The sequence below is a fragment of the Xenopus laevis genome, chromosome 8S, assembly GCF_017654675.1.
Source record: "Xenopus laevis strain J_2021 chromosome 8S, Xenopus_laevis_v10.1, whole genome shotgun sequence".
NCBI lineage: Eukaryota > Metazoa > Chordata > Amphibia > Anura > Pipidae > Xenopus > Xenopus laevis.
Genome location: NC_054386.1, coordinates 100072908 through 100087600, shown reverse-complemented (window position 1 = coordinate 100087600; position 14693 = coordinate 100072908). Strand labels below are relative to the sequence as shown.

The 14693-nt window shown below is 43.2% G+C and overlaps 1 protein-coding gene across 1 annotated transcript in view; it reads left to right on the top strand.

Moving 5' to 3' along the window:
• The window catches only part of LOC108700381 (exopolyphosphatase PRUNE1), a 16593-nt gene extending 1900 nt beyond the window's left edge, over positions 1 to 14693 (top strand). The window contains exons 2-8 of the mRNA XM_041574512.1: positions 5402 to 5503; positions 5739 to 5944; positions 7479 to 7663; positions 8754 to 8912; positions 9076 to 9170; positions 10481 to 10639; positions 13632 to 14693. Coding sequence (XP_041430446.1) covers positions 5402 to 5503; positions 5739 to 5944; positions 7479 to 7663; positions 8754 to 8912; positions 9076 to 9170; positions 10481 to 10639; positions 13632 to 14168 — 1443 coding nt within the window. The 3' untranslated portion in view covers positions 14169 to 14693. The remainder of the gene's footprint in view (positions 1 to 5401; positions 5504 to 5738; positions 5945 to 7478; positions 7664 to 8753; positions 8913 to 9075; positions 9171 to 10480; positions 10640 to 13631) is intronic.

The window sequence follows — 14693 nt, the reverse complement described above, 5'->3', positions numbered from 1 at the left end:
TATAATAGTCACATCCTCCTGCAGCTCTCACTATAATAGTCACATCCACCTGCAGCTCTCACTATAATAGTCACATCCTCCTGCAGCTCTCACTATAATAGTCACATCCTCCTGCAGCTCTCACTATTGAGAAAACCCGCAGAACCGCCGACCCGCATCTTTACCCGCACCCAGAACTTCTCCCCTCAACCCGCAAGGTCCTGCAGGTTTTTGCGGGTACCCGACCCGCTGCAGGACTCTAACTGGAAGCACCTGGGAAACTGACAATATGTCTAGCCCCATGTCAGATTTTAAAATTAAATATAAACAAATCAGTCTGCTCTTTTGAGAAATGGATTTCAGTGCAGAATTTGGCTGGAGCAGCACTATTAACTGATAAAAAAATTAGGCCCTAGCAACTAAGCCCCACTGCAGGTTTAGATGGAACCTGACGACATCACTGCACAAACCCCTCAGCCCTTTTGTGGCCTATGAATTGTGAGTTGTGTCTGTGTCTGCACCGCACCGCTGCCTGTATAGTGACCACTGCCTGTATAGTGACCCCTGCCTGTATAGTGACCCCTGCCTGTATAGTGACCACTGACTGTATAGTGACCCCTGCCTGTATAGTGACCCCTGCCTGTATAGTGACCCCTGCCTGTATAGTGACCCCTGCCTGTATAGTGACCCCTGCAGGTGCAACATGAAATGACACCGACTTATGTGACAATGTTGGACTTTAGATCCATTAAAAGCTTCAAGATAAATCAGACATTAGCCAAAAGAGCGTAATTGTGCATAAAATCCACATAAAATTAAATTGTGTGCACAAGCAATAGCCCAGAGAGACGTAATTGGCTGTGAATGCAGCATCTGCTGAGACCCGGCAAGTCTCTCTGTGTTGTACCATTTATTCACTGTTGATCTTGTAAATGACAGAAATATTCCTCTCATTGCACTGATGCTTTTATCTGCTCAGCACTACTGACTTCTTCTGTCTTCTGACTTCTACTGCTCACAGAACAACCCCTCAGTGACTTCTAATATCCTTATCATTTACAGTAGGGGGTACATTATCCCTTATAATACATGAGTGATACTCAGAGTTCCCTGTATAACTCAGCCTGCAGCCTTGTGCCTTTATATGGTCACAGAACAACCCCTCAGTGACTTCTAATATCCTTATCATTTACAGTAGGGGGTACATTATCCCTTATAATACATGAGTGATACTCAGAGTTCCCTGTATAACTCAGCCTGCAGCCTTGTGTCTTTATATGGTCACAGAACAACCCCTCAGTGACTTCTAATATCCTTATCATTTACAGTAGGGGGTACATTATCCCTTATAATACATGAGTGATACTCAGAGTTCCCTGTATAACTCAGCCTGCAGCCTTGTGCCTTTATATGGTCACAGAACAACCCCTCAGTGACTTCTAATATCCTTATCATTTACAGTAGGGGGTACATTATGCCTTATAATACATGAGTGATACTCAGAGTTCCCTGTATAACTCAGCCTGCAGCCTTGTGCCTTAATATGGTCATAGAACAACCCCTCAGTGACTTCTAATATCCTTATCATTTACAGTAGGGGGTACATTATCCCTTAAAATACATGAGTGATACTCAGAGTTCCCTGTATAACTCAGCCTGCAGCCTTGTGTCTTTAAATGGTCACAGAACAACCCCTCAGTGACTTCTAATTTCCTTATAATTTACAGTAGGGGGTACATTATCCCTTATAATACATGAGTTGTCTGTATAACACTGTTGTAAGTACCGTATATATTAGAATATGAAGCCATAGCGGTGACACTGGCAGTTGATAGAGTGAGTGCTGCCGCACATTGCTGTGTGTATCGCGCTGCGATTTTAATAGTGACTATAATGGGAATAAGTTACCCTTGATCATATTTCAGTTTCCTTCACCCCCAGAGGATCTAGTATTCAGGACATTGACTAATAGAAGAAGGTCTCTATATGGCTCATACATTTGGAGTAGGAGAGAGGAACCGCCCCTTAAAGCTGCAGCCCTTGGCACAGGCCTTTGGAGCCTACATAGAAAGTCTGGCCCTATTGGGCACAAGATTCATGCTTAGAGTTTCTTGTGGGGGCATAAATGACCTCAGTCTAATTAGCTTTCCCTCTAATGACCTCAGGCTAAGTAGCTCCACCCCCATCATTAGACAAGCAGGGTATTATGTTGTGCAAACATTGGCCAGTGGCTTCGTTATTTCTATCTATTAATGCAGCTACTCGGGGACACGGGACTTATGGCTTCCTTCCAAGACAAATGGGCTGTGGAGTTTATCAGCCATATGGTGTTTTTTCCTTCTACTCCATTCCCTTTCTAAACATGGTGTCCAAGTGTCAGTGCCAGGCTGTTGTGCAAGCAGAGCCGTATCTTGGCAACGGAATGGACCATATTAGATTTAATTAATTGGGCGGCGCTCATTGGGTTATCAGGGCAACTGGATCGCAGGGGCCAATTATTGACTATTCTTTAAGTTTTTGCGCTCATAAGCATGGAGGATGGTGACCTACTGGAGGAGTTTACTAACTGAAGGCTTTCCGCTGGAAAATATAATGTTCTATAGACCATAGGTTTTTCTGCTCGGGGAGGCTAAGCCTCCCTAAAACGTAATTATTCTCCATCAATGACATTACATCACAGATGAGATGCAGTGTTGAAGAAGCTACCACATGTAACATGAGCCTTAGGCCATCTGACCATTTGGGTCAAGAATTATAGAAGAGCCTAGTCTATAATTTTTGTATTTGTACTAAATCCTTCCAGACTAGGAGATAATGCTGGGCCTTGGGTCCCAAAAGGCCCACTAATAGATGGAGAGTCAGGATCCATAACCATAACCAAAAACTAGAGATCTGAGCAGGTGGACCATCTCCTGGCCTGCAGATGCCGTATCTTGGCAATGGAAATGACCATATTAGATTTAATTAATTGGGTAATGTCCATCTATGACATTAGATCCCAGATGAGATGCAGCGGTGAAGAAGTTACCCCATGTAGCACAAGCCATAGGCCATCTGACCATTTGGGTCAAGAATTAGAGAAGAGCCAAGTCCATCATTGTATTTGTACCAAATCCACCCAGTAGATGAGATAATGCTGGGCCTGGGGTTCCAAAAGGCCCACTAGTAGATGGAGAGTCAGGACCCTTAACCATAACCAAAAACCAACATATGAGCAGATGGACCCTCTCCTGACCTGCAGATCCACAACTTGGGTCTTCAACATTTTGTCCCAATACATGTCTATCTCTAAAACCGTAAATTAGAGTCCTGTGTGGGTCTGGTCAATCAGACCTGTCTCTGACTCAAACCCATAATCCAACCCGGACCTGCCTACCTGCTATGCTCCAGGTCCAGAGAACTGCGGCACAGTAAATAGCTGGATCACAAAGTAGACATCAGGAGGGCAACGGTACTGGGCCCACTATCAAGCCTACTTTGCCCCAGACCCACTATGTAATCCTACCCACGGTTAAATAAATGTAATCTTGACCTGAAATCACGTTCCCCAAAAATGACCTCACCATGGACCAGATGAGGTGTCGCAAAACAAAGATCTACTTCTTCAGGGGGTGGTAGAGGGCAGATTCCCCCAGATTAAAGCCCACACCCAGACAGGGTATCCGTGAATCATCAATACGGTCATGGAATCGGAGATTTTCCTCCTTTAACCCAACCCAATGCAGGAATCTACCAGAAGTCAGATCATTATTGACCATAATTGACCACAAGTGAGGGTGGTAGAAGGTGGCAGGAGAAGCAGCGGAGGTTGACAGGGGAAGCAGACGTACTTTGAGACCCATCAGCTCACACTCCACTTGTTTGTGTAAGATCTGCCTTCAAAATAGTTGCATTTTTATGGGTAACCTATAGGAACCCGCTGCAGATCCTCATCAGTATTGACCTACAGTTGGGTTTTGCCACTTATAAACCTTCTCCTTATCTCTACCAGAGCCACATTCACTTGCTTTATTGGTTGGGGCTTGAGCTGGAGGCTGGGAGCGCATGTGCTCTTTATTACAGGGCAGATGTGGGGGGCGAATGTGACTTGCACGTGTTTAGGTAATGGGGCCCTACGTTTGGTTACCATGCAATTGTGTTGACTTAATGCACTTTATTGCTCTCTTTTCCTCATTGCCTGGATATATATGTGTGTGGGCAGCTGATAATGGGCATCATACATTCGAGTGGCACCGGGGGAGGTTGGACGTGATTTCTCTTAAGCTGGCCATAGACGCAAAGATCTGATCGTACGAATCAAGGATTCGTACGATTTTCGGACTGTGTGTGGAGAGTCCAGACATTTTTCGTCCGGCGGAGATCGGTCGTTTGGTCGATCGGACAGGTTAAAAGATTTGTGCCGGCTGCCGATAATAATAGAGTTAGTTTTCACTAGTCTAAATTCAAGGCTTGGGTGGAGTTCCCCACGGGCTCATTAGAACTTTCCTGCACAGCAGCACCGACCTGGGGAAACTTGTTTTATCTGGGGTAACAACTATCTACTGCTCTGAGACTGTGTATCCCCCCTCTCCCACCTGCACCAAATAACCATTTCCTCATATAGACACCGAACTAAATGTACCGACTGTACAGCCAGATATTATCTTGTATCTACATCCCTGTTTGTGTCTGATCCCCATTGGTAGCAGCAGTCCTGTCCTGCTTTATGGCAGCTGAGATTCTAGCCATCTGTATAACAGAACATTCTGTCCCAGTGACTTCACAGATCCTATCTGATCCCCATTGTAAGCAGCAGTCCTGTCCTGCTTTATGGCAGCTGAGATTCTAGCTATCTGTATAACAGAACATTCTGTCCCAGTGGCTGCACAGATCCTATCTGATCCCCATTGTAAGCAGCAGTCCTGTCCTGCTTTATGGCAGCCGAGATTCTAGCTATCTGTATAACAGAACATTCTGTCCCAGTGGCTGCACAGATCCTATCTGGTCCCCATTGTAAGCAGCAGTCCTGTCCTGCTTTATGGCAGCTGAGATTCTAGCTATCTGTATAACAGAACATTCTGTCCCAGTGGCTGCACAGATCTTATCTGATCCCCATTGTAAGCAGCAGTCCTGTCCTGCTTTATGGCAGCTGAAATTCTAGCTATCTGTATTACAGAGTCAGTCTGCACCTGCTTGAGTCCCCAGACAGTTAGACTACAGAGAGTTGGAGTTCAGTAACATGTGAGCTCTATGGCTCTTTACGTAGCGTGTAGACTTTGTTATACACAGTTACCATACCACCGTATTGTTGTGCACTAGAAGAATGTCCGTTTATGTTTCTTCTTTTTACTATCATCACACGACATCAAGATTTAAATGCTCCTTTGGTACATAAATAGGCGCATGTCCCCTTTAAAGGCCTGTCTTGTTTTCTTCCTTCCAGAATAAACCTGAAGCTCTGGACTTCCACGTGGTTCTCGGAAATGAAGCCTGCGACCTGGATTCTATGGCCTCTGCCATAACTTTAGCCTACTACCTGGCAAAGGTAACTATATATGGATCGGTCCTTTTTTATTCATATTAATAATGTCTGCCCAAGCATTTCACACTCACTTTTCAGTACGTGACAGAGCCAGGCTGCCGTTACATCACTAAACAACAACTACGAGTCTTCAGATGGGGCTGGTGCCTCTCTATGTACAGTAGCCATGTCCAGCGTGAGCTCTATATACTGTCTGTACTGGAGAATGTACCTCATATACTTCTTGTTACTGTCCCAGACCACTTCCAGCCAGAACCTGCTCTATATCCCTGTACTGAACATCCAGCGGGAAGACTTTCCATTGCGCACGGAAAGCACCTACTTCCTGAAGCAGAATGGGATCCCGGAGGAGCAACTTACCTTCAGAGATGAAATCGATCTACAGACTCTGTATGAATCCGGCCATCTGCTGCTCACACTGGTGGATCACAATGTGTTACCCAGGCGAGTCGCTCTTTTGTACTCAGTGACTTCTTATATCCTTATCATATACAGTAGGGGGTACATTATCCCTTATAATACATGAGTGATACTCAGAGTTCCCTGTATAACTCAGCCTGCAGCCTTGTGCCTTTATATGGTCACAGAACAACCCCTCAGTGACTTCTAATATCCTTATCATTTACAGTAGGGGGTACATTACCCCTTATAATACATGAGTGATACTCAGAGTTCCCTGTATAACTCAGCCTGCAGCCTTGTGCCTTTATATGGTCACAGAACAACCCCTCAGTGACTTCTAATATCCTTATCATTTACAGTAGGGGGTACATTAGCCCTTATAATACATGAGTGATACTCAGAGTTCCCTGTATAACTCAGCCTGCAGCCTTGTGTCTTTATATGGTCACAGAACAACCCCTCAGTGACTTCTAATATCCTTATTATTTACAGTAGGGGGTAAATTATCCCTTATAATACATGAGTGATACTCAGAGTTCCCTGTATAACTCAGCCTGCAGCCTTGTGCCTTTATATGGTCACAGAACAACCCCTCAGTGACTTCTAATATCCTTATCATTTACAGTAGGTGGTACATTATCCCTTATAGGACAAGTAAACCTAACAAAAATGGCTCAGGGTGCTTTTCTAAGCACTTTTGCAATTTCCAGGAATTATATTTTTCAGAGCTTTTTAAAGGGATACTGTCATGGGAAAGCATGTTGTTTTTTTGATTTTTTTTCAAACTGCATCAGTCATTACTGCTGCTCCAGCAGAATTCTGCACTGAAATCCGTTTCTCAAAAGAGCAAACAGATTTTTTTATATTTAATTTTAAAATCTGACACTGGGCTAGACATATTGTCAGTTTCCCAGCTGCCCCAGTCATGTGACTTGTGCTCTGATAAACTTCAGTCACTCTTTACTGCTGTACTGCAAGTTGGAGTGATATCACCCCCTCCCTTTCCCCCCCCCCAGCAGCCTAACAACAGAACAATGGGAAGGTAACCAGATAGCAGCTCCCTAACACAAGATAACAGCTGCCTGGTAGATCTAAGAACCACACTCAATAGTAAAATCCAGGTCCCACTGAGACACATTCAGTTACATTGAGAAGGAGAAACAACAGCCTGCCAGAAAGCAGTTCCATCCTAAAGTGCTGGCTCTTTCTGAAATCACATGACCAGGCAAAATGAGCTGAGATGCACCTACACACCAATATTACAACTAAATACACTTGCTGGTTCAGGAATGAAATTGTATATTGTAGAGTGAATTATTTGCAGTGTAAACAGTGTCATTTAGAAATTTAGATCACTGGACTATACAGTTACAGGAACTGACCAGCAGGTGGTGGTGTTGCAAAGTTAATTCTATGACAATTAATAAAACCTTAAATAAAAATCATTCTTGTGTATTACATAAGTGCTTAGAAAAGCACCCTGAGCAATTTTACATGATATTTTTGTAAGGTTTACTTATCCTTTACTCAGTGATAGAGTTTTCTGACCATAGAGTTTTGGGTTTATTACTGACAGAGGAGACTCGTATCTGGACGATGTGGTGGCCGAGGTTATAGATCACCGTCACCTCGAGAGACCGGCCGCCCTCAACTGCAAAGTCACGTCGGAGCTGGTGGGATCCTGCGCTACGTTAGTGGCAGAGAAGATTATTCGCGGGGCCCCGGAAATCTTAGACCTTCAGCTGGCGTCTTTGTTACGAGGTAGGGATGCATCAAATCCACTATTTTGGATTCGGCCGAACCCCCGAATCCTTTGCGACAGATTTGTCCGAATACCGAACCTAATCCTAATTTGCATATGCAAATTAGGGGTTGGAAGGGCAAAACATTTTTACTACCTTGTCTTGTGAGTCACGCACTTTCCCTCCCGCCCCTAATTTGCATATGCAAATTTGGATTCGGTTCGGCCAGGCAGAAGGTTTCGGTCCGAATCATGCTAAAAAAGGATTCGGTGCATCCATATTATGAGGTAAGGGAATGCTCTGGGGCTATAAACTGAAGCGCTGAACCAGATTTAATGCGTTTTGATGGGAAAGGTGGGTATTTAGTAGGGATGCACCGAATCCACTATTTTGGATTCGGCCGAACCCCCGAATACTTCACGAAAGATTCGGCCGAATACCGAACCAAATCCTAATTTGCATATGCAAATTAGGGGTGCGAAGGGGAAAATATTTTTTACTTCCTTGTTTTGTGACAGTCACATGATCTCCCTCCCACCCATAATTTGCATATGCAAATTAGGATTCGGTTCAGCCAGGCAGAAGGATTCAGCCGAATCCTGCTGATTCCGACAGAATCATAGCCAAATCCAGAACCGAATCCTGGATTCAGTGCATGCATATTATGAGGTAAGGGAATGCTCTGGGCTATAAACTGACACACTGAACCAGATTTAATGTGTTTTGATGGGAAAGGACACAGGAAGGTGGGTATTTAGTGGGGATGCACCTATCAGCCGAACCCCCGAATCCTTTGTGAAAGATTTGGCCGAATACCGAACTGAATCCAAAACTTAATTTGCATATGCAAATTAGTGAGGGGAGGGAAAAGAAAGCTGTGCACGGCAAAAAAATTTTACTTCCTTGTTTTGTGACGAAAAGTCCCATGATTTTAAGGATTTGGGTTCGGCCAGGCAGAAGGATTCGGCCGAATCTGAATCTTGCTGAAAATGGCCGAATACTGAACCGAATCCTGGATTCATTGCATCCCTAGTATGGAATCCCTTGCCTATGGGGACCAGTACTGAAGTACATTGAATGACGTTCTCTTGACCATTTCTCTTCCCAAGATACCATTGTCTTTGACTGTATCAATATGGCGCCTGCAGCTGGAAAAGTGACTCCCAAAGATACAGAGAATGTCACAGCGCTGGAGTCCATGTTCCCCAGTCTTCCTCCAAGGGGCGCTGTGTTCCATTCACTGCAAAAAGCCAAATTTGATGTATCAGGTATGTTGCTTTCCTACCAAATCAGTATTGCAGCTTCCGCTTGCTCTAATGAGGAGCAATATGGCTGCTTTTACTTATAAAGAAAGTTGATAGTAGTCGCTCAATGCAGCCCAGCGGCTAATGTTTGCCAGTTTCTCAGTGTCCTGCTGCTTGTCTTGCCCAGGTCTCACAATAGATCAGATGCTCAGGAAAGACCTGAAGGTGCTGGTCAGTCGGGATATTAGTCTGGCCATCAGTGCTCTGTATATGACTCTAGAGGTAAGTCTCCCCCATCATATTCATTTCATATTTTGCGCCGACTAGGTTTCCTTCCCCTTTAACTACTAGTATGATGTAGAGAGGGATATTCTGAGACAATTTGCAATTGGTTTTTGTTTTTTATTATTTGTGGTTTTTGACTTATTTAGCTTTTTATTCAGCAGCTCTCCAGTTTGCAATTTCAGCCATCTTGTTGTTATTGTCCAAATTCCCCTAGCAACCATACATTGATTTGAATAAGAACTGGAATATGAATAGGAGAGGAGTGAATCGAAAGATGAGGAATAAAAAGTAGCAATAACAATACATTTGTAGCCTTACAGAGTATTTGTTTTTAGATGGGTCAGTGACCCCCATTTGAAAGCTGGAAAGAGTCAGGAGAAGACGGCAAAGAGTGAAAAAACTATAAAAAATAAATAATTGCTTAGAAGTGGCCATTCTCTAACATACTAAAAATTAACTTTAAGGTGAACCACCCCTTTAACTTCTTAGTATGACGTAGAGAGGGATATTCTGAGACAATTTGCAATTGGTTTTCATTTGTTATTATTTGTGGTTTTGGGTTATTTAGCTTTTTATTCAGCAGCTCTCCAGGTTGCAATTTCAGCCATCTGGTTGCTAGGGTCCAAATTACCCTAGCAACCATGCATTGAATAAGAGACTGGAATATAAATAGGAGAGTACTGAGGTCTAAGTGACTTAGAATTGGCCATTCTGTAATATAATAAAAGGTGAACCCCCTTTAATGGAGAAGGAAATCTACCAAAGCAGTTTATTGCCAATAGGTCAGCCACAATAGTACAAGCTATATCAGTATATTTATTCTGCAGAATGCTTTACCATACCTGAGTAAACAGCTCTAGAAGCTCTCTGTTTGTTTAGGATAGCAGCTGCCATATTAGCTTGCTGTGAAATCACTTCCTGCCTGAGTCTCTCCCTGCTCACTCATAGCTCTGGGCTCAGATTACAGCAGGGAGGGAGGGAGGAGCAAACTGAGCATGCTCAAGCCCAAGCCCTGGAGGTTTAAGCTGAAAACAGTTAGTCTGATACAGAAGCCCATGAGTACACAATAGAAGGAAAGAAATGTGCTGTTTCTTTTGACAGAGGACTCAGAGCAGCATTACTTTGAGGGGTTACTGGTGTTTTTATATAGATCTTTCTGATAAAGCTTATTTAATGTTAGCCTTTCCTTCTCCTTTAATCCTTTCCATGCACATTTGCATATATATATATATATATATATATATATATATATGGGTGGGAGGTGCCACATTGCTCGGCCGAGGTAACGTCAGTGTTTCACATTGCAGAACTTCATGCAGACGGAGAATCTAGAATCTGACCTGCGTTCATTCTGCCAGAGGCATCGCTACAATGTTCTGGTCGCCATGGCCATTACTTTTACTAGCCACAATGAACCCGTGAGGCAGATGGCGGTCTACAGCCAGAGGGAGGAGCTTAGACACGGGGTGAGTATGCCGCTGATTTGTGTGTGTACAGGGTGCAGTTTAAAGGAATTGTTCAGTGTAAAAATAAAAACTGGGTAAATAAAAAATGTATCTAATATAGTTAGTTAGGCAAAAATGTAATGTATAAAGGCTGGAGTGACTGGGTGTGTAACATAATAGCCAGAACACTACTTCCTGTTAAAGTCCTGAAGCGGCGAAAAGACCTGAAGTCATGAAAACAGCCGAAATTGAAGTCCTGAAGGAGTGAAAAGACCCAAAGTCACGAAAACAGCCAAAATTGAAGTCCTGAAACACCGAAAAGGCCCGAAGTCACGAAAACAGACGAAATTTAAGTCCTCAAGCGCTGAAAAGACCCAAAGTCACAAAAGGAGGCAAAGGTAAAGTCCTGAAGCGGTGAAAAGACCTGAAGTCACGAAAACAGACGAAATTGAAGTCCTGAAGGGGTGAAAAGACCCAAAGTCACGAAAACAGCTGAAATTGAAGTCCTGAAACTGCGAAAAGACCTGAAGTCAAAAGGAGGCGAAGTTAAAGTCCTGAAGCCACGAGTTCAATTCCTCTGAACACCAATGTGTGTTTTTTTTTATTTATTTTTAATCCCCTGCCCACCAATGTATTATTTTAATACTCCAATGTTTTTTTAACCAATATTCTTTGGGGCCCCAATTTTTTTTAACTTGTAAGGGGGGCCCTGGCACCAATGCTTTTTTAAAAAAAAAACTTTTATGGGGGGCCCTCGCGCCAACATTTTTTTTTTAACTTATAGGGGGGCCCTGATCCCCAATAGCTTTTTATAACTTGTGTGGGGGGGTTACCTTTTTTGGCACTGATGTCTGTGTGGTCTTTTAACTGTGATGTGGAGTGGGCGGGATCTGGGGCGGGGCTTGGGGGCCAGGTTGGGTGAAAATGTTGTTGTACGGGGCCCCGTGATTTCTAACGTGGGCCCTGAGTAGAGGTTGTAGTTGAACAACGATTGGCTGCACCGGAGCTGTTTGCACTAGAGGAAAGTGCTGGTGTAAGTCGGGGCAGGAATGTTTTGGCCGTATTTCCTTTAAAGTCCCTCTGATCCTGTCACTAATTAACTCGCCAGCAGTTTAAAGTCTAGAGCCTGTGAAACGTCATCTGTCCCTGGGCAGAACCCAGTGGTTAAGAAGCAATCGGGTCGGGCAGTTTGTGCGGGTAAGAACATCGGCCATTCGGGGTCCGAATCTCTCAGGTGTTGGGGGGAGGTTTCCGACACCACTAGCACATTGCTCTGTTCAGAACGTGTTCCACTATTTAGGTGATTTGCCCCAATCTGGAATATTTGTTTATCTTTATTTCTCCTAGAGTTAACCCTGCCTTTGTATGACAATAAACAACTATTGTATTCAGCAGAGCTTATCTCTTATTTACTGTGTAACTACTGTGTGTTCTGGGGTATTATACATGGAATTGGCCCTGTATTTATCTGCTGTGTGTTCTGGGGTATTATACATGGAATTGGCACTGTATTTATCTGCTGTGTGTTCTGGGTATTATACATGGAATTGGCACTGTATTTATCTGCTGTGTGTTCTGGGTATTATACATGGAATTGGCACTGTATTTATCTGCTGTGTGTTCTGGGGTATTATACATGGAATTGGCACTGTATTTATCTGCTGTGTGTTCTGGGGTATTATACATGGAATTGGCCCTGTATTTATCTGCTGTGTGTTCTGGGGTATTATACATGGAATTGACACTGTATTTATCTGCTGTGTGTTCTGGGGTATTATACATGGAATTGGCACTGTATTTATCTGCTGTGTGTTCTGGGGTATTATACATGGAATTGGCACTGTATTTATCCTGCTGTGTGTTCTGGGTATTATACATGGAATTGGCCCTGTATTTATCTGCTGTGTGTTCTGGGGTATTATACATGGAATTGGCCCTGTATTTATCTGCTGTGGGTTCTGGGGTATTATACATGGAATTGGCACTGTATTTATCTGCTGTGGGTTCTGGGGTATTATACATGGAATTGGCCCTGTATTTATCTGCTGTGGGTTCTGGGGTATTATACATGGAATTGGCACTGTATTTATCTGCTGTGGGTTCTGGGGTATTATACATGGAATTGGCACTGTATTTATCTGCTGTTGTTCTGGGGTATTATACATGGAATTGTCACTGTATTTATCTGCTGTGTGTTCTGGGGTATTATACATGGAATTGACACTGTATTTATCTGCTGTGTGTTCTGGGTATTATACATGGAATTGGCACTGTATTTATCCTGCTGTGTGTTCTGGGTATTATACATGGAATTGGCACTGTATTTATCTGCTGTGTGTTCTGGGTATTATACATGGAATTGGCACTGTATTTATCTGCTGTGTGTTCTGGGTATTATACATGGAATTGGCACTGTATTTATCTGCTGTGTGTTCTGGGGTATTATACATGGAATTGGCCCTGTATTTATCTGCTGTGTGTTCTGGGATTATACATGGAATTGGCACTGTATTTATCTGCTGTGTGTTCTGGGGTATTATACATGGAATTGGCACTGTATTTATCTGCTGTGTGTTCTGGGGTATTATATATGGAATTGACATTGTATTTATCCTGCTGTGTGTTCTGGGGTATTATACATGGAATTGTCACTGTATTTATCTGCTGTGTGTTCTGGGTATTATACATGGAATTGTCACTGTATTTATCTGCTGTGTGTTCTGGGTATTATACATGGAATTGACACTGTATTTATCTGCTGTGTGTTCTGGGGTATTATACATGGAATTGGCACTGTATTTATCCTGCTGTGTGTTCTGGGGTATTATACATGGAATTGGCACTGTATTTATCTGCTGTGGGTTCTGGGGTATTATACATGGAATTGACACTGTATTTATCCTGCTGTGTGTTCTGGGGTATTATACATGGAATTGGCCCTGTATTTATCCTGCTGTGTGTGTGGGGAATTATTCATTGGAATTGGAGTTTAACACCCCTCTTCTTCTCATAGGTGTGCAAAGTATTGGAGCAAGCTACCTGCCCACCTCTCGACCTGACTTCCATACCCTGCTCTCCGTGTAACAATACCGCCACTTATCGACAAGGAAATACCGCTGCGTCCAGCAAAAAGGTCCTTCCGATCCTAAAAGATTTCCTGCGGAAGAGAGACCTAGAGGCACCGCTATCCATGCATTCCTTGGAGAACCCTGAGAAATCCAAGGACCAATCTGGATTTAGGGAACAGGCCACCAATGACAACTTGGACGACGGGGAGTTGTTTGGGGATTGTGGGGAACAGTTAGAAGGCCAAGATGGTTGCGCTGGAGATGATGTGAGGAGCAAAGGATTTATTGGAATTTACAGGAAACAATTGGACGACGGCTTTGAGGATGAGCGTTCCTTTCCCCCAACTCCTATGAACAGTCTGGTGGAAGGCTGCCCCCTCGATAGGGGTCTCCCCATATTCACAGCAGAAGCCATTCTAGAAAGGTTCAGCCATATAACTGCTGTAGATGTTGAGAGCCAATCAGGCGGTGAAAAGAAATGACCAGAAAAGCATTTTTATTCCTCTGCATTAATAATGATAATAATGATTTTTTAGGTTTGCCTTTAAATGAAGAACAATAAAATTGTATTAAATACAGAAAATTTAATAATAGGTTGGAAATGCCAAATTCACACATTGTGATTCTAGCTAATGCATTAGGTGTACAGTTTATATGTAAAGGCCGCTTCAACTACAACTCCCAGCATGCCCTGAGTGCCGTCGATAAGTCACAGCTGCTGGAAGGATTGAAAGTATTGTGTATACTGCAAGCACAGAATATTATTAACCTTTCTTTTGCCTACTGTTTTGCCATGACCTACCTCATGTCTGTCTGTGTTCTCAGTTCTCAGTTCTCAGTTTTTGACGATGCTTGCAGATTCTGCCTTGCCCTAACCCTCCATTGTTTCCATAATCCCTTTTGTTAAAAGGATACTGTCATGATTTTTATGATGTCGTTTTTATTTCTAAATGACACTGTTTACACTGCAAATAATTCACTGTACAATATAAAATGTCATTCCTGAA